General features: G+C 33.3%; 3 protein-coding genes across 3 annotated transcripts; 1 reads left to right on the forward strand and 2 right to left on the reverse strand.

Annotated features, from left to right (window-relative positions):
• Nucleotides 1–866: 866 nt before the first annotated feature.
• Nucleotides 867–2,595, reverse strand: LOC128159854 (perlucin-like protein). Its single transcript, XM_052823071.1, has 5 exons — nt 2,473–2,595; nt 2,022–2,122; nt 1,810–1,906; nt 1,470–1,686; nt 867–992 (listed from the first exon to the last, which is right to left on the reverse strand). The coding sequence occupies exons 1-5, from the start codon at nt 2,510–2,512 to the stop codon at nt 959–961; spliced, it is 489 nt and encodes a 162-aa protein (XP_052679031.1). The 5' UTR covers nt 2,513–2,595; the 3' UTR covers nt 867–958.
• A 1,469-nt stretch (nt 2,596–4,064) lies between these two features.
• On the forward strand, nt 4,065–11,268 carry LOC128183945 (eIF5-mimic protein 2-like). Its single transcript, XM_052853190.1, has 14 exons — nt 4,065–4,167; nt 4,492–4,559; nt 4,770–4,852; nt 5,408–5,501; nt 5,616–5,722; nt 5,820–5,885; nt 6,475–6,610; nt 7,966–8,075; nt 8,421–8,507; nt 8,640–8,723; nt 9,102–9,167; nt 9,598–9,817; nt 9,941–10,063; nt 10,678–11,268. The coding sequence occupies exons 2-14, from the start codon at nt 4,499–4,501 to the stop codon at nt 10,698–10,700; spliced, it is 1,260 nt and encodes a 419-aa protein (XP_052709150.1). The 5' UTR covers nt 4,065–4,167; nt 4,492–4,498; the 3' UTR covers nt 10,701–11,268.
• An 813-nt stretch (nt 11,269–12,081) lies between these two features.
• Nucleotides 12,082–16,135, reverse strand: LOC128183938 (leucine-rich repeat-containing protein 56-like). The gene is given in 6 exon segments (XM_052853176.1): nt 12,082–13,525; nt 13,994–14,210; nt 14,451–14,795; nt 14,797–14,886; nt 14,889–14,935; nt 15,122–16,135. Coding segments are annotated over 6 exon segments (2,037 nt in total). The 5' UTR covers nt 15,951–16,135; the 3' UTR covers nt 12,082–13,016.
• Nucleotides 16,136–20,327: the final 4,192 nt, after the last annotated feature.

Genomic DNA, 20,327 nt, shown 5'->3' on the forward strand with positions numbered 1-20,327 from the left:
AACGTTTACATCCTGGAGAAAGAAACGAAATACAGAAAAGAGAAAGCATTCATTTATTTTTATATATGATGCCTCACTACCAAAATACGAAGAACGAACAAACAACAGCTTTGTCAGAAAAAACATGGTTTTTCATGTTTCTATATCTTTATGGAGAGCAATACGTGTCTAATACCTCAAATACCGGTATGCACTCGTTATAGCATTTGCATGCATGGTTATTCTGGATTTAGGACCTCTTTTGAGTCTACTCAAAACATATCCAATGGTAGACTGATGAAATTATTCCATAGAACTCGGAGTGTGGAGTTGCAGATCATGTTTCATATCATGTCGCATATGTTAACACACTTTGATGAAAAATCGCAAGCGCCATTCTGCTTGGCCAATTCTTGAACTTCCTCTGCATCACATTGATTTGGGAAGGGAAGAATTGCAGTCTTAAACAATGACTTGTTAAGCAAAATCACAGACGAGTGCAAGCCTTCTAAAATGTCCTGCCCAATTCCCCATAAGATCATTCATAGATTAACTTTGAATTTATTTAAAGTTAAATGTAAATAAAAGATCAAAATGATACATTGTCCTCAATGGATGTATTATAATATTATATTATAATCCTATATAAGTAGCTAGCTATTAACAATACGAAAACCAATATGAAATTGTTAGTTGCATTTGCTGTATTAATATATGGTCTGTACGTCCATTGTGGTAAGCAAATGCATCTTTTGAAAAAATCCCTGAAACAGATCTAATGTCGAAAACAAATGTAATCATTCTTCTATGTGTATGTACTAAGTATACCTGCTATGTGTGAGTTGCTTCTAGCATCAAATGATAAAATTTACTTGCATGTAAGATGATTTATACACGTTGGTTTTATTATCAATAAATGTACATGTATATATGCATAAATCTTGGAACCTTCACGATAACCTATGGGTAGACCATGGACCTATTTTCTCCCGATGATGAGCATTTCATCCAACCTGAAAAGAATACAGCAATACTGTATACAGGGAAATAACCGCCCCCATTTTATTTTCGCCCGTTTCGCCCTCGTTGTAAGCGGGCGAATTAAAGACTGGACGAATTCCAAGATCTTATATTATTTCTCTTGAAACAAACGTTAACCTGTGTTTGGGCGAATTCAAGACGGTGCAAAACCGTTTGCTAGTGAAGAAGGGTGAAAATAACACAGAGCGAAAATAACCCTGTATACAGTACATAAAACACGAAAAAAAAAATAGAAATAAGCGTACATCAACCATTTGCTTTGTTGAAGAAATGTTCGAATCATTTAATCTTCCAAAAGGTGAATACGTTTTCATTAAACGTCTTTGTAAAAGTGAATGATTTAATCATTTGATTTGATCACGTGATAAATCAAGTTCATATCCCATTGAACTTTTAACATTGATGTTTGCTTCAATTAAGTAATTTAACGTTTAGCTATGAATTCTTACGGTTTTTCACAGATGAAGTTCATTCTCTCGTCACAATGGGAATCGTTCCAAGAGTAGTTCACACCGGACCACAAGTGTGCACAGTCCTCGTTACCTTCGTAATCGTCAGGGAAATCGTCCGCCCAGTCATCGTAAGAAAATTTGGCCTGTGATGTGATCCATATCCACTCCCCCTCGACCACAGCGTCCGTGCCCCCGATCCAAAAACCGGATTTTGCTTTAATAGACGTTCATTAAACTCAATATGGACTAACTCTGGGCTACTGTAACAGTGTAAAAACCTTTAATTCTTTTTTTAAAGATTAGAAGACGAAACGTTCAAAAAGTTTCAATGCTGTACCGTGCTGATGTTCGGATCGAGCGTGGTTTTTCAGAAAGTTGTTTTCCTTTTCTGTCTCAATCTCTACCAGTTTGGATCCAATCATGTGACAGAAATACTGAAACGATTTTTTCTGAGTGAGTTGCATATACTTTCTTGGAGTCCCGAAAAATTACAGATATAATACCGGTATGTTTGTCGTCAGGACATGGCATACTTATAGTACATTGTACCTCTGATTCTGTCCAGTCATTGTCAACATGCGTTACAAAAAGGTAGCAGGAATTGTCATTCTTTAACCAGCCGTGGGGACAGGTTGACTGAGCAAGCACCCCTGAGTTTAAACCAAAAAATAAAAATAAAAAATACATAGAATGAAAATCATATTTGAAGAGCAGGTGTTAGAATGAATGACAATTCAAAGTTGATTGTTATTAAAGAATGATGAACAAAAATCAAAATAAATGAAACACGGAAGAATTATTGGCATTTTAAAAATTGACACTGATGCCAATTTTGGTATGCATACACCATGCAGATGAATTAATAAACAATAAATTTGTGAATTTTTAAAACATAATTTTAACCCACGATTTTAATTTACAATTATGTAGCATCATATTAATACTCATATATAGAAAAAAGTCTGCTTTGTTTTTTCAAACAAACAGCTCGATATTTTACCTGTTAATGAGAATATAGATAATAGGTAGATCCGAAACATGTCAGAAAATTGAACCAAATAATAATCATGACATCTATGTGTATATAGGTATATATGTAGGCTAATCTAAGATAAGCGACTACGTCACTACAATAAATAAATACCTACGATGTACTTGTATACTAGTGTGACTACTTATTGGCAAGGTATCGAATGGTCAATTAGAATAAACATAAGTATCTTAAAAATAAATTTACCAATAGTACATATATCTCTTATACATGTATATGTCAACGCACACTCACACATTATATATTTTATATTCTGTTCTGTCATATTGTAATCTTGGTCTAAACATTCTTGGTTATAACGCACAACAAAGAAAGAATGCAGTGATAGACCTTGCCTGAAATGATTTAAAATGAGGTAATATATAAAACAAGTAGTCACAGACATCAATCTGTAATTGTTCGTCCAATGGTGCTCTCTTCTCCATTTATAAAACCAAAACCTTCAGGTTTCAATATTTTAGTAATAAAGTCATTTTTCAAACGCCACAAATTGCACATAGTTTACTTGTTAATGAGGTTTTCATTCTTATACAGCCCTTCACCAGTACATACCAAACTTTTTTAAACCAGAAAACTGCATAAATGATATGAAAAATTTGCAGACACCACCATAGTTTCCATTTTGAATGTAAAATGTTTATTCATGATCAGAGATTTTGCCGGTGTTCAATAGTTGGCCAATATATTTTCTTTATATTAATCTTATTTTTCATTTTTTGGTTTCAAAAATGTTTAAAACCTATTCATATTTTTCATGAATACAATATACTTCAATATCTCAGTTTACTTATATGTAACGTTAGTTCTCAAAGTAAGGTTGGTCCCGTAACATTTTTAACAACAAAACATCTAATCCTTCAGTTCTTTAGCAGTTCAATGGTTTCTTTATTTTCACTTCCATTTATTACATGCGCGGGGGGGGGGGGGGGGGTGTTCTTTTAATATGATAAGCAAATATTTTTAAGTGTAAATTTAAAAAAAAAAATTAAAATTATTTGTTTTTAAAAGTGGAGGGGGCAAATCCATGTTAAGTTTTTTTTCTATGTGTAAATTGAAAAAAAAAATGAAATATTAATTTTTTTAACATGGGAGGGGGGGGGGCTCTATGATGAGTCAAGTTTTATATATGTAGGTTCAAGAAAAAATGTCTACTGCAAAAAAAGTGGAATGAACTGACGTTACAATCACTTTAAAAGAGGAGATACAGTGCAATGAATATTTATACATTAAAATCTTTATTATTCAACAACATTGTATCTGAGATTAAACTACTGTTCTACTTATAAATAAATAAATTATAGCAAATCTTATAAACTATGAATAATGAAAATTTACTGAAAAATAGATATGTTTTATTTTTTTTGCATTCAAATTTTACGTTGTTAATTTTATTTTTATTGATTTATTATAATTCATTGTTTGATCACACGCTGTGCTCGCCCCAACGGTCGCACCGTAAAACATATTAATGTCCATCATTACTTTCAGTTCTTTGATTTTCGAAGATGGATAGCTTCCGATGCCTTCCGAAGGCTACAAATCTCGTTCTCATAGCACCTGACGAGATTTCAGCGCACAAGCATTCTCTTTCTATTTTTGGATCATTCTTTATCCGAGGCGAACGGACAAGAAGGAAGCTTCAAGGTGCGTAAAAGATGTTTATTTGTAGGAATCACACATTTATGTGGTTAACAATGATTCAAATACAACGTTTTAGTTTAAATTGAGAGACTCATTCGTGATAAACTGTGTTACTGGACGATTAGATTGAAATGGTCACGTGGAGTCAAAAGCAATGGCTTCTTTCCGAAAATTTTGTTGTAGATTCATTCTATGGTGATGTTTTTATTGTCCATTGGTTTTAATATATATGAAAATATTGATAAAACGAAGAATGTCTCTGAAAATCTTTCTATTTTATGAATCAGTTCTAACTTTGAAATATATTTATGATTCATGTAATTTCAGATTTTTTATGAGTCAGAAGGTAGAAAAACCCTCTCTATCAGGCCACCGTCTGAAAACTAGGAAAAGGGGTAAGTCCACTGTGGTCATCAAATAGTTTTTTAATAATAATTTTGTTCAAATCTAAAGAAGAAATATGAATGTAGTGCTTGCTATAATAAATGTTTATTTCTCAAAACAAAGTTCTCAATGATATATCAATGGATATGTTCATGCAAGTGATCTTATAGTATAGACACATTCTACTGATTCCTGATTGCATTCATTTTTAAAAATTTTAGATGAAAAGGAGAAATACGATCCTTCATCTTTCCGTGATGCAATTATACAAGGACTGACAGAGACAGGAAATGATTTAGATCTGGTAAGCAATCAAGGTCTCAAATGCAGATTTGTATCTATAGTGATCAAAGGCACTACTGGCTTACGACCAATTGCCATGTACCATTTCTTGACAGTGCATTGTTATGTCATTTTCCTTATAAAATTTTGTGTGTTGATAAAATGAGGTAACAATAAATGCACTGGTGAGAATAAGTATTGTATCATGTATCAAAATAAAGAATAGATAATACACTATCCAGTAAAAGAAATTAAGACATTATACTGACTTTAAGGTGGCTGACTAGTTTTCAAGGCATTTCAATGCATTTGCGCATTCTAGTAAAATACTGTGTATTTATACCTTTTAAGAAAATGGTGATATGAAGCTTTGTAGGAGTACATTATAATTAAGAATTGACATGAAACAATAACTAAATATTATATGCCCTAAAAAATTTCTAGATTTTCTATGGTAGTTTTTACACAAGAAAACCCAAATTGTCTTCCTTAATTCAAGCATATTGGACTTCCATGAATCTTACTATCCCTTTGACAAGTGGATTATAACATACTTTTTAACTTTTCTGCATTATAGGTTGCAAAATATCTGGACTTGCAGGGAGGCAAGCTTGACTTCCGTCGTTACGCTGATGTTTTATTTGACATCTTATTTGCTGGAGGACAGCTAGGTACATGTACAAAATTATAGATCTAACGAAAAAGAAAGAACAGAGTTTAATCTTACAACCTGTCACCAATCGCTTCAGGTTAGAAATGACTAATCAAGGGTATTTGAATTATAGCCCCTGGTGGATCCATTGTTGAGGACTCGACTGATCCAGAAAAGCTCTTTAGAACAAATGTTTGTGTGTTTGGAACTGATGAAAGCAGATTGAGAGAGTTTTATGAGGCAAGTCAATCAAATTTGAATAGATAGTAAATTTAGAATAAGTTACCTTTTTAATTTTTTCATACTTTATTTTGATAATCTTCGTTCACATTTTCAGGTTTTTAATAAACTACTGAGACGCTACAAGTACCTGGAAAGATCTTTTGAGGATGCCTTAAAGAAAGTGAGTTTGTCAAGTACTAGTAGGGAATTTCATAAACCATTAACACCATACATGGTGTGATTCATTTACTGTAAGATCATTTAAAGCTGAATACAACAAGTAAATAGTAATACACCACATTTCTATTTCTACCTCAGATATCATAATATGTATAGAGTCCAAATTACCAAAGCGCTCACTCATATTTATCACATACCTCTAATTTTATGAAAGAAATTTAAGAGTTAATTGAAAACCAAATTGTTGTAAGATTAAAAAAAAAAGTAATTGGTTTAATTGATTTTGATAAATTATTAAACTTTATGTTTGTTTTATGTCCAGTGAATTCATTATTGCTCTTAATCCAAATGAGTTATGTTCAGCTTCACGACTAGATATTGACGTCCATTATATTTTGTGTGTGCATAAATTAACATTTTATAATGACAGGGGATCACAACTTTATAAAACTTGAGTACATAATAATTTTGAAAATATTCTAATTTCGTATAATCGGAAAAAAATTCATTAGCTATTGAAACTCTGTATAGGTTTCCAAGGTAATTTTTCTATGCAAAAAATTTTAAATTCCCAACAAATTCTTTTGTAGATCCTGTATTTTATGAAAGGATTTAAGGATGATGAGAAACGCAAATTGGCAATCATCACTGGTATATTCTTGGGAAATGGTTTTTGCTCAGCCAAAGTTCTCTCCAGCATATTTGAAGAGCACTTGGTTAAAGATGGTATGTTTTTTATAAGCAAATTGCTGTTCTGCATGATATTATAGAAACATAAATAAAACCATTTTCAAGCAAATGATCCTGACTCTGTAATATATTAAATACTCAGTTGTTTTTTTTTTTAAGTTTGGATTGTTTATGAAGTTGATAAAGATGCCCCACTCTTCTTAAAAAAATAAAATCAATGACTTATCAATGTGTTTCAGTCCCTTGTTATTTATTTAAGTAGATATTTGGGACTTTTTTCATCAAATGTCTGACGAACAACAAATTTATTTTGGTGTGACCTTATTGATGTTTCTGATGCAGTTTCAAACATATTTTCAAATAGAATAGAATTTTACATCAAAAGAGAAAAGTTGTTTGATTTGCATTACATATTGAGTATGGAATAATCATGTTTGTATTTAGAACCATCTTTTTAACACCTTTGCTATATTTTTATCATATAATTGATTTACTCAAATTTTCAATGAATATCTCCTTTGCTATTGCTTTCCAAAATTATATTTAATATTCGGCTCAACAAACCAAAGAAATAAATAGGTGGTTCACTAGAGGCTATTCCTTTTTCCGTCATACATACATGTATCGGAAAAAAAGTTTATTTGGTTCTTCATTAGAGTTCCTTTTTTCTGACCTTTTATTGGTGTTAAGTGTACAGCAAATGCACTGTTCATTTGTTGAGATACAAAAAAATCTTATGATGTAATATGATGCTCTTTCAGTGTTCACAGGAGCTGCTCATGATACAAGAAAGCTTGTAGTTGTTTGTTGAACACTTTTGTAAAGAAATAGTTTCAATAGTTCATTCTGAGTAAGGGACCCTCTGATTTTTTGGTACACGTATAAAGGACATATACATGTGTACATAGTGTATTTTAGTGCAGACAGCACTGTGTTTATTGATGTATATGTGGGGATTTGCCATATAACGCTTCAATATTTTTCATTTTATCCACGTAATTTAGATATATTTCTTATGAAAAAAGAGCAGATGCCTTTGGTTTGCAGCTGTTCTATTTGCTCTGGTGTCAATTTGTTTCTTGTTCAAAGTTTTCATTTGATCTGTTATTTATTTCTATCTAGCAAGTACACTTTAATGCATTAAGTTTGTGCTTCAATTCAATCAATAACATCAGAATTTGTATTTTGATGAATGGATCATTACCTTGAATGCATAATCGAGAAAAACTTACAGCTACTTAATTAAGTAAAGTATTGTACATTAATTTTCAGTTACTGTTTTTATTTTTCTTAAAAATAAGCCATGCAGAAAGATATTATATTCTCCTGCAAAGTGTTGCATTGGATAGTTGTTTCATTTGTCTAAAATTGACTCATGCATTGACCTACAGGAGTTTCACTGGATTTTGCCGACGTGATGTTTAAGACTTGGCTGGCAGAGAAGGATATGAGCAGCATCATAACCGCTCTCAAGAAAGCTTCACTGGAAAGTAGACTTCCAGTAAGTATTACCTGCTGTTTAAGATAACTCATACATGTGACAAGCAGTATCAAAATATGGAATTTTTATGAGCTCTTTCTAGTTCTCATTTTATGGCTAACTTGGTGCATCTTGGGGTGATAGTGTGTTGCAATATAGAATTTCAGGGCATGGTAAAATCATTTCATATCCTCAAAGCCACATGTTATGTTCAATTCATCTTTTTAAAGCATAGGCAGTTATTTATCCCTCATTTTAAACTTGAGTTGTGAAACAAATGGCAACGATATCTTTGTGAACTCTGTGTTTTGGAAAGCATTTAATCCATTTTTCATTGGGTTTCTATTTTACTTCACTTGATTGCAGGAATTGTTCCCAGTCAACAAGAGAGATCAGGAGACATTTGTGGCGCACTTCAAAAAAGTTGGCCTCGGTCCCATTGCTGATTTTCAGGTAATCTATGAAGAATGTCTTCAGGTTGTTATTGTTGCAATAAAATTCATGTCGTTGATTTTTTTTTTTTTTTTTTTTACATATGCTACCTCCTGATGTATTAAACATTGTTTTTGGTTTCTTTTTGGTCAGGAAACCCAGAGAAATTATCAAGTAAAGGTTGAACTCAAGAAGCATGTCACAGAAATGATGAAAGATGAAGAGCCTCCTAAAGAGGTAGATAAGTTATATCAATATTTTGATCCAAAATGTGAAATAGCATTTCAAATGTTTTGAAACACAAACTTCTGAGAATTTTGTATCAGATGACATTTGCATTTAAGTAAATCTTTGAAAAAGAGATTTATGTGCATGTGTATGATAAGCAGTACATTCGTGCTTATTTGCTGGTCATGTACATTCACTTAAAGTCAATGATGATATATCTACCCGGTATGTGTGTAGACAGATATCCTGTTCTAAGCAAATGGTTAGCCGCACCATTATATTAAAGCATGGCCTATTGCTAAAAAGAGAACAATTCTTGTTCTCTTTGATAGGTGTGGAACATCCGTACATGTAAAAATGTTAATTCTGATTTCCGTTGATTTTTAGATGGTGGCTTACATTCTTGAACACATGCAGAAGCATAATCTCAAAGAACAAGAAGTAACCATGTTGGTAAGTCAAAACAACCAATGGTAAGTCAAAACAACCAATGGTAAGTCAAAACAACCAATGGTAAGTCAAAACAACCAATGGGTGACAGAACTATGAGGCAACATTGTTACATGCAGATCTGTAGATTTCAAATGGATGTGGTCAAAGTTTTAAGTTTCTTTGTAAATTTGAAGTACTGTAGAAGCACATATTTTCGTTGAGTCAAAATTTCGTTGTTTTTAAGCGAAATAAGATTTCATTGTCATTTAATTTCGTTACATCGTAATCTCTTTGTTAAACATTAATACTTGGGTTAAAAATTCGTCATTAATTAAATTTCGTTGATTTATACTACCAACGAAAATAACGAAATTAAATCCTCAACAAATATTTCTGCTTCTACAGTATGTTTGGTATTGATACATTAACATATGATAACGTTGATTTCTAGGTATGGAGTACCATTATGGCATCAGTAGAGTGGAATAAAAAAGAAGAATTAGTGGCAGAGCAGGCATTGAAGCATCTGAGGACATACAGCCCACTGTTGGCCGCCGTAGCCAAGTCGGCCATGGCAGAACTGTCACTACTGGTCAAGATACAGGAATATTGCTACGACAACATGAACTTTATGAAGTCCTTTCAGAAGATTGTGGTCATGTTGTATAAGAGTAAGCAATTTCATTGTCTTCGACATCTCCTCTGATTGTTTCATTTGCACAGTCAGAGGATTACTCTGTATTGTGCCTGATGTGTTGAGAACTTTGTGACTGTATGATTTCATTTGTCCATAGCTGAAGTAATACGAGAAGAAGTAATCTTGAAATGGTATAAAGATGCACACTCTTCCAAAGGAAAGAGTGTCTTCTTGGAACAGATGAAGAAATTTGTGGAATGGCTGGAAAATGCCTCAGAAGGTTAGCAGTTTGTATTTCAGATGCCAACTAAAATGCAAATCATACTTTTTTTGTGTACGATCCCAAAAAATAATCGTAAATTAATTGTTTCTTTGGAATTTGAATTGATTTGAAAAAAAAAATCTTTGGCTTGAGATATATGATATAAACAACATCACACTATTCTTTTGATCTCGTCCCTGTTATCAGCCCTCGCTCTTTGGAAATGGACCATAACTAACTGCTCTGGCTAATACCAGGGTAGAGATCAAAACAGTGTGATATTTTATGTATCACACAGTCCCAATCCTATCCAATTAACCAAAGATGCTATTTTGTCTATCATATTATCGGAAAAAATAGTAAGTAATATATAAGAAATTATTTGGTGTTTGAATATAAAATCAGAATAACCGAAATATCAGTTTAACTGCTATCAGATAAAGTGGAACCCTCTGTATTAAAAGTTAATTAGTCAGTTTGTCAATAGATGAGAAGTAAAGGTTTTGCAGGTTATAGACAATTAGTAAATTTGACTATAATAAATTGCTTTATAATTTACAATGAAATACCAAACGTTATTTGTATAATAGTTGTTAACTTTAGTCCTGACAAAATGTTTTATTTTTTTTTAGAGTCTGAAGAAGATGAAGACTAACCCACCTATTATTCAGGGATACTAAAGATTTACTCTGCCTTGCATCCTCAGTCTATGCAGGCTCTCCTTTGTTCCTTCATAGACAGGTGCTTCTCCATTCTGAATGATCTGTGTGAAACCTCTATAGCCCTTTATCACCATAGTTCATGACATTTTTTACAGGAAAGATCTATCAATGTAATGAATAAGAACTCTAAATTGTTTGATGTTGTACATATATTGTGGGTGAAAGGTGGCAAGTGTAGACTTCTTAATTACTTTCTAGCATACATTGGATTGTACATGAATAAATACAACTAGAATCAAATATTGATACAGATTTTTTGATGTTAGCTTTTATATATGTTCTTTTTTTCCAACTTTATACTTCAGAATATCATCTGTAATTTGTCATGTTTCATAGTTGTACTGTTTTTGTACAAAATCAATGTTGATGTAGCAATAATACTTTCTTTTGAAAGTGAATTGATAAATAACATGAAATTGATGTGTAAATGCTTTTGAAGCAAATCAAAAGATGTATTTTGTTTGTATATGTATTGATAAATAAATACAGGTCTCTTGTAAATAGTATTTCTTTTGATCTCTGTTAAACTGTTAAATGTTGGGATTGTGTGGATAGTGTGGATACAAGTAGTGACCCAGAAGAACCTAAAAGGGATGAAATTATGTACATTTACATGTATATGTCACTGTACACTTACTTATACTGGTTTTCACTGTATAAGGAACCACAGATGTTGGATGTTTGCATTATATGATAACAGCCATCTCATCATTTTTACAGTAATTGGAAAATCAGTATAGTGTTTTAAAATTTGAAGAATTCTTGGACAGTATTATATTATTTCCTCATCTTCATAAAAACATTCAAATAGAAGTCAGGAATAGACTGCAAGGGTTTTTCACGGAAATGTGTAAAAACATCTTGAAGATACTCATTTTTCGTTGTTGTGAAGGACTCAAACTTTGTGAAATTATTTAAAAAATAGTTTTCAAAAACCAAAAGAACTTGGCTGAAAAGGCTACAGAAAAGTACCAACATTTTTTCATGATAATGATCTCCAAAGAATTAAAATTAAAAAATTTTTCAAATTCTTATCAAAAACAACAAAAGGGGCTCAATGTTAAACAAAAATACTGGCATATATTGAAAGAAAATAGAAAGATCTCCACTATATTTTAAATTTGATTCGATAAAGCAGAGTTACAGCTATTGTAGTTAAGATGAGCAATTGTTTACATCTTGATGGCGTGGTTATCAGTTACTGCCCTTGGCGATCCACACTGTTCCGTAATGTTTTCTTTTCCAATCTTGAAACCTTTTTTACTAAATTGAGCCATTCTGCATAAAGATGTACATATTTAGAAAAGAGACATATTGTTGTAATCAGAAATATTTATTGTGGAAAAGGACAATCTACATTTGCAGAGTGAAAAAACAAAACAAAAGGCCTAGTCAACTCAATAAACGTACAATATGAATGACAACACACAGCCACATCTAGATTTCAGAAAATATCTCATCAGTGTTCTGAATATCTCGCAACCATCTAACATACCAAGATGTGATTATACAATCCACTAAAATAATCTTCATAAAGCCAATAAATAATTGCTAGTTTGCTTTTTTAATATTCAGATTTTATAACCAACACAATGATTTGAATCTTTAATCAGCTATGAAAATTTTTCAACATCAGTGCATCCGTAAAATTAGCAATAGAAGAGTTCAATCATTACAAGAAAACTTTTTTGTTTCCAAAATCAATATGATTCTCAGCGATCATCAAAACAATGTTACATTTTGTAGGTATCACTACAAATGGCATGTATCATTGTACTTGTACAAAGAAATAAATTAAAATACTGATATGTAAAAACATGAAAACTTTCAGTACTTAGCACACTTTTATCATCATTACTAGAATTCATTGTACTGAAATGCATTATACAATGTAGCTATACAGTCACAACTAGCACACACTGTCCCTCACAAAGTAAATCAAAATTCTCATACTTTAAAAAAAAATTTATGACTGTATATGTAGATTTATTTCATGAAACAATTTAGTTGATTCTCATGCAAGCAAATTGAAGGCACATTACCTCGCATCAGAATACATGTAGTAATAAACATGTGTATGTACTTGTTAGTCCAAGACAGATTTATCAATCCATTATTAATAAATTGGCCAAAATATGAATTTATACATGTAAATGCATCAGCTAGCAAATAAAATGAAAGACAATTTAAGCCAGGAAGAAACCAGAAGAACCAGATATATTTTTTTGCCAAAAATAAATAACAAGTTCTCATTTGGGAAAGCTTGGTTTTGAGGGTAGAGTTGGAACCTGTGGCAGCTGCCTGCGGACTTGAGATAGCACGGCCCGTGCCGTGAAGGGACGGTTCTGGAGAACTGGGCGATCAGCGGACGCAGACGCAGCGATCACCGCAGTGCCGGAATCTTGACTGTTTGGACTGGTCCTTCTTGCCGGGACAGCCATGCTTTTGCTCAGCATGTTTCTGGCCACTGCTGAGGGAGGGGGAGCACGGGGCATGACTGGCCCTTGCGTGGTAAACCTCCCAAGGGGCTTGATGGGGGGACAGGGACGGTGAGGATTGAGGGCGTGGTTCTCCAGACGGGTCTTCAGCTGGAGGCTCTCTGGTGTTTCCTGGGGCTCCTCTGGTTCCTCTTTCTTCTTGCTGTCTGCTGTCAGACCCTCTATCTTCAGGGCCTCAATGATTCCCTCCTGGAGTTCACCAGATGGAGGTTCACGAACATTGCCCAACACTTTGGGTGGGGTTGGTGGTGGTGGGAGATCTGTAATAAAATAAGAAAAATGCAAAACAATTATCTGTCTTGAATTCAAAATAACTGTAGATGTACTTTTAATTATTCTTTTTAAACAATTTCAACTGAAGATTACAAAGATTTAAAAAACATACGCAGTTTTGGGTTTTTTTTATAACAAGAGGAACAAGGTAATGATTTTAAATTATGGAATGACTTCAATAGCTATCCACTTCATACATGTATAAACATCTTGAAATAATTTCTCAAATTATCAGAAAATTATTTTTTTATGATAGATGGCATGATGCGAAAAATTAATTAATGTTAAAAAATTGTAATTTTCAAAAATCTATTTCAGTAAATATTAGCTAGATTAAGCCCCAAGCAGATTCGAACTCGATCATGATCTTTAGTTCACAAGCCCGATACTTTAACCACTGAACTATGATATGAAATATAACCAAATTGATGTGGACTCCATAAAAAACGTCGTACCCAGTAGAGGACTAGAGCTGACACTTCGTTCCTTGCTGCTTGGCCTATCAGCACTGACAGGTCGGCCATTACTGCCGGACTGGTTCTCTCTGAGTGGCCTGTCACTGTTATCCAGAGAAGTTAAACCCGAGGGTAAATCATCATCATCATCCTCTTCATCTGTCACTTCCTCATCACCAGATATGCTGATCGCATCGTCATGATCAATCACCAACACCTGTAACAATTAAAGTATGAGAGTAACTTCTCTATAAATTAGCACCCCATTAAAAGAGGTGTGACCTTTTCATTTTTTAACGAAAAAACAAACAAAACTTTCTTATTGATAAATATTTTTTAGGTTGAAAAACTGTAAGGAATGTGACAAATGAATTAATCAAAAATATTATTGTAAGATGATCAGAAAGAATCAAATTACCATACAATAACTAAACTTAAACTTATCCAAACATCATACCTGGGGAGCTTTCTCCGCTTTGATCTTCTCCATCATCTTTTCATGATGTTGTTTCCACTCCTTTAGTTCCGCCACTATGTCTGCTCTCTCCTTGTCATCATCTGGGACAGGATCATATGTGTGCTCAGGTTTGTGTAGAAATTGAGGAAACAGCTTTAGTCCAGTGGATTCATTTGTATTTTGACTGCCTGGATTGATTTTTCGCCGCGAGAAGAGGGCTTTGGATGGATTTCCACAAACAACAGTTCCCATGGTAAGTTCACTCGAGGCATCCTCTGTAATATTTTTATCCTCTGAACTTTCCTCCCTGCTAGCTTTCTCTGCAGTTAAAGGTCTGACGTTTCCTCCAGAAGTAGTAGCAGGTCTCCTGGATGCTGTGAGGGGTCTGAACCCTGAGGAGGGTCTGAGGGCAGAGCCTGGGCGGTACCCTGTTGTAGGGCGCAGGGACGCAGTGCCTGGTCTGCCTACAGTCTCTGTAGGACTGTCTGAAATCATTAATGGAAAAAATGCTGTGGTGAGGGACGTGACATAACTTGGCAGGTTATAGTTTATTAACATATAAGCAATTAATAATGTGTTTAATTTGTTATTAATGAAATTGTTGTTAGATAAAACTTTGATGGTATTTTCTGACATTCATTTACTCAAAAAGACTATTTTCATTTCTTTACCTAGTGAATTAAGACTTTCTGTTGAGCCGCCTATTCCTACATCTCTCTGCAATTCCTCCAAATAGGCCCAGTCATCATCAAATACATTCTTTTTCTTTGAGGGTGATGGTTCTAAATTAAGTGCTTCTTCATCTAATATCTTAAGATAAGCTATGATGTTTTTGACAGTCCACCTGTAGTCATAGTCCTCTGTTTCACTACTGTCTGGTGTAGGTAATACACACACAGGATTCCCTTCCAATGTCAGACTGGAGAGGTTTGAACACATAGCAAGATAATGAATCTGTTGGGTATCATCGATGTTGTTTCCTTCTAAGTCTAAAATTTGTAGCGAGTCCAGCATGCTTAGAGCACTTATATCACAGATTTCATTGTATGACAAGTATAGTTCTTTTAGACTTAGCATAGATGATATTCCATCCAATTCGTATAAGCCACAACGTGACATCCATAAAACGGTAACATTTCTTAAACTAGAACCTAAGTCGCGAATGCATGGGATGTTACTATTTGATAGTTTCAGTTGTGTTAAGTTTGGTAGCAGGGAACCAAAATTTCCCAAGCTTGTTTCTTTTGTGTCGACTTTTAATTCCAGGCGATAAATATCATCTAAATTATCAACCCCAGTCAGAAGTCTTAGTTTACCTGGCGAAAGATATTGTTCTAGTAAGAGATCACTATCCTCTAAAACTACTGGTTCAGGGTTTACCCTTGTTTCCTTAAATTCCGTAATTTGCACACCTCTGGCAAGGGCACTCGTAGGACGACTTTCTAATGCAGAGCTCATCATTTGAAGTCTATGGTAAAGACTGTCCTGTACAACTGCCATTTAAAGATATAGACACAGGCGTTATTAAGCCAACTCCATTCGAAGTTAACTTACAGTTCGATTCCTTACCATTCGAATGCTCATCAGGCACAATAATGTAGACAAAATTAGATTGGTAATACGTAAAATTCACAGGAAAAGTCACGCAGTCTATATCCGTTGTGACGGACGCAAAGTCGCCATGTTGGTATTTCTTCTAACTAAATTATAAACCAAGTCCGTTATGTTCCGGAATCACTGAGAAAGGTTTATGAGAGAACATTTTCACAAAATGTAAAATATGCAAAACCCAAGAGAATTTAGTAAAGGTATTACAAATGTTATTGAAAAAATACGAACTATTTATTTATGAGAAGTTTTTTTTTTATGATAACCACAGGGGCTTATTATGGAAAGAAATAAGCACCCTGCACTCAGGTGCCAAAAGTATGTCATTTTTTTCCTTTTCACTACGTACTTCATTGAAAACCAACATTCTTTAAATAACTGTATACAGAAACCCCTTGTAATTTGAAAGACGAACCGGCCCCCGCATACATGAATATAAAATATTATTTCTCCTATAATTAACGCATTCATTGCATGTTTTCTGCCTTGATATAAAGTGCATTTTTTCTGAAATCATTTCAAAATCAAATTATGAAACTATTTTAAAATGCTATAATTTAGGACAATACAGGCCACTATAAATGGAACGCTTTGTTCATTAAAAATTAGTAATTTTCTTTCAGTAGATCACTGAAGAAGTCAGCTGTGAATTTGAAAGGGGGATCATGGTGAAGGGGGCTACACATGCAATACTAGTAAATTGGAGGGGATGGGGGCCTGTAATTGTTTGGATGAAAAAATGAATAAATAAAAGAATAATTTTGTGTTTGTCAATAAGGGAAGCTTTTGACTGAATGACAATGATGTTTCAACAATGAAAAGTTATCTCTCTTTTCATGTTCCGTATCTTTTATTTACAGACAAATTTTGATAAAACTTCAACTTAGATTATGTAATCTATTCAATTTTTTTAAAAAAAGTTATGTCTGTCAATTCTGGAAAAGACCATTATTAGATACAATACAGTGTCGGATTTTAAGGGTGGGTACCCTGCGTCCCCCCTAAACTGTCAAAATAAAGTTAAATCATACTCATTCTGGCGAAAAAATGAACAATTTGTAAGTATTTATAATCAACTTCTTGAAAACTCTTGTAATTACTTAACATTTAACTGATTTCAACTGTACAGTATGATTAGAAAATCCATGAATTCAGTGGTGTAATATACCAGAAAACCTACATGTATTTTAGTCACGCTTCCCGTGACCTAGGGTTAATGGGGAGCAGAGTGGACCGAAAACCCATGGCTAGTGAAGATGAATAAAGCTGGCTTGGTTATTTTTACTTCATTTTCATCTTCCCATTGACCTTGATTTTTTTAAACTGATTTTTTACAGCCACCCATAAGAAAAAAGTGAAAGGAAAATGGGTTTTTTTTATACATCTGCATGGCAGAGGCTTTAGATGTGATCACTTCAGGTCTTAAATATACAAACTTTTAAATTTTTAATTGTATTACTTTTAAAGTATAAACACGAAAAGAAATATCCGTCTTACTTTGAAGACTTTATTTTTACCTTAGAAAGTCTCTAGAACCCCAGACCCCCTGCCTACAACTGGCACCCCCTCTAACATCAAAACCTGGATCCGTCCCTGAAATATGCATATACAATTTCTCTCTTTTTTATACTACCCATGTATGTTTTTCAGATTATTGAAAAGATATCAAAATCTTCAAAAAATGATTACATGTGGATTTTCTTTAAATTGATTCAGCAACGGAATATACATCATGACGCTATCATGAAATTAAAAAAATATTCCACAGGAAACATGAATAGATTGTTATTTCATTAACTCAAGACGTTTGAAAAAAAATGTAAAGTTATTATCTTTTTTTTTCGTTTAAAAATACTTAGTGATACACTTGACAATTATTTAGTAAAATAAATTACTTATCTCAGAAGAAGAAGAAAAAAAAAAACCCATTGATTCATTGAATATTGTTTATTTTGTTTTTTATGTACGTTTTGTCTTGTGTCCGTTTCTCCGTCAGATATTATTTGTTCATTTTTTTTTCTCTGAACTTGACCCTATTTGGTTCCAGCTTCACAAACAGTATATCCTTGTGGAAAAAGATTGTAGTGGTGTGGAACCAAGACCAAGGATAAAGCAGATCATAACGGAACTTCTCCGGAAGGTATTATATCATTCTTGACTCAGTATGACACATGTTAAAAGAAACGAGTGTTCCGTGTGTGGTTAAATAACGAAGAGCGACCTTTAACCAGAATTTTAAAATCTATGGATCTTTTTTTTTTTTGTTTTATCTTGGACCCTCTTCTTTTTTTTTTTACCCATAGAGCTCTTGTTAAAAAAAATATAGAATGACCTTGTATGAGGTTTTTAAGTTCAAATGTTCAGGTAAACGTATATAGTCACTTATAGTGTTTTTCATATTTATGCACCATTTTAGATGATTACATTTTCAATGACGGCTTGTTTTTAAAAAATAATATCAAAGAGTGTGCTTGGAAATGTCTTATTCGAAATAAACAATTGATGACGGAAAATAAACAAGCAGACTTTCATATTATAGCGATGCTGGACCAAAAAACCTCCAAAATATACCCCGGACACAAGCACGAAGAGAGAGACCTGTGCAGTAATGAAGCTTATGAGAGGTACAACAGACCCAGGTTTCGCTGGGTTGTTGTTGTCGTTGTTGTGGCAGTTATTTACTCTGAATACAATAACTGATTTTTTTCAAAGAATCTGACATAACAGTATTATATTAACTATAGTTCCTCTTTTGTATTAATGTATTTCTACAAAATAAGAGGATTTTATGAGTAATTTTGATTTTATGTTTTACGCTTTCGATTTTAAAGAGCTGCAGACAGTTCATGTGGAAGCAAGAAGCATGAGACATGATTCCAGAACACACAGTTTTGTAATGGTATCCCACGGACAGTGCAGGAACACAAGGTAGTTACACAAAAGGTTTAATGAGCTATTGTATATCAGTCTTAACCATTTGTTTTTGTTATCACAGGGAATTTTCCGCGTGAGCTATTAGGCTCATCAACAGATTGCTGATAAACATTGTAAAAGTATTAACATTCTTCACTGTTGATTTGAAGGCAAAAGCCGAAGTTGTAAAAGGGATTACAGTTTTAATGAAGTTCAAGAAGCAGAATAAAAAAATCTTAAAAACATAATTCGCAGTAGAAGGATAAACAATGGATGCACTTGAAAGACAAATACTGGACAAAGGACAGAAAGCACAGTTAAATGAAAAACAGTGAAATCAATAATATCACAGAGGATGCAATAAAACCACAACAAAGGGCACATTAAAGCATACGGAGGATGCACTAAACAAAAAGACTCTGAAGACCCCCCCCCTCCAGAAAACGCAGGAGAAGGATAAAGAAAAGACGCAATAGAAGACCAAATAGGGGGCAACAGAAGGAAAGCGGATGACGCAATGAAACCACAAATTAAATGCACAGTAAATTAACAATAGACGCTGTAGAGGACTAAACAAAATAGGCCGTTTATCCATGTTTGTTTTACTTTTAGAGAAAAATAAACTTTCGTGCCTCGATCGAATAAGAATTGTCCTTTACATACCAAAAATCTGTCAATCATATATATATTAATTGAAGAATCTATTAGTATATATTTACTTTATATTACAAGTGGTGAAGACATATGTATATAGAATAACCGCCTCTGAATCATACTGCTCAGAATGTTTGTTCGACCAGGGTTATAAACATTTTGACAGTCCATGGGTTTCACCCAGTTCTAGAATTTATGTAATGTTTACACAAATGTTTGATTACAGGCAACGATTACACTTATTCCGCTCTCATTATCAGACAAAGATGGCGTTAGAGTTTGATACATGCATCTTGATCATGTAAGTGTTTGTTTTATCTGACACTGATTGATATATTGACGGATTGATTGCAACATTGATTCAATATCAAACTGAAATAGCTAGGAATTTCATTCGGGAATGATTTTCTCCCTGCCCAGTCGATAGAATTGGCAAATAATTTAGAATTGTTCTAGAAGATAAGATTAAGTTATATTGTTTTACAATAATATGCCATGAAACATACAAATGCACCTTCACATAGCCAGCTGAAGACAATATGATTGCGTATTTCATACAAAGTCTGACGTTATGAATATATATTTACATTTTCCAGTGTCTTTGCCTGTGATAACACTACGTATCGATTTTGTACTAAATAACCCATAATACAAATAACGCCAAATTGAGGCGCCAGCGGGGTTTGTTTATTTATATTTAGA

This window comes from Crassostrea angulata, chromosome 1 (assembly GCF_025612915.1).
Source record: "Crassostrea angulata isolate pt1a10 chromosome 1, ASM2561291v2, whole genome shotgun sequence".
NCBI lineage: Eukaryota > Metazoa > Mollusca > Bivalvia > Ostreida > Ostreidae > Magallana > Magallana angulata.

What these genes read in the sequence shown, in the direction of transcription:
- LOC128159854 (XM_052823071.1), bottom strand. Translation starts at nt 2,512, where the DNA reads ATGTTTCGGATCTACCTATTATCTATATTCTCATTAACAG. An exon ending in ATCTATATTCTCATTAACAG is followed by an intron (nt 2,123 to 2,472) that starts GTAAAATATCGA and finishes GTTTAAACTCAG; the next exon opens with GGGTGCTTGCTCAGTCAACC. An exon ending in ATGACTGGACAGAATCAGAG is followed by an intron (nt 1,907 to 2,021) that starts GTACAATGTACT and finishes AAATCGTTTCAG; the next exon opens with TATTTCTGTCACATGATTGG.
- LOC128183945 (XM_052853190.1), top strand. Translation starts at nt 4,499, where the DNA reads ATGAGTCAGAAGGTAGAAAAACCCTCTCTATCAGGCCACCGTCTGAAA. An exon ending in CACTGGAAAGTAGACTTCCA is followed by an intron (nt 8,076 to 8,420) that starts GTAAGTATTACC and finishes ACTTGATTGCAG; the next exon opens with GAATTGTTCCCAGTCAACAA. An exon ending in GTCCCATTGCTGATTTTCAG is followed by an intron (nt 8,508 to 8,639) that starts GTAATCTATGAA and finishes CTTTTTGGTCAG; the next exon opens with GAAACCCAGAGAAATTATCA.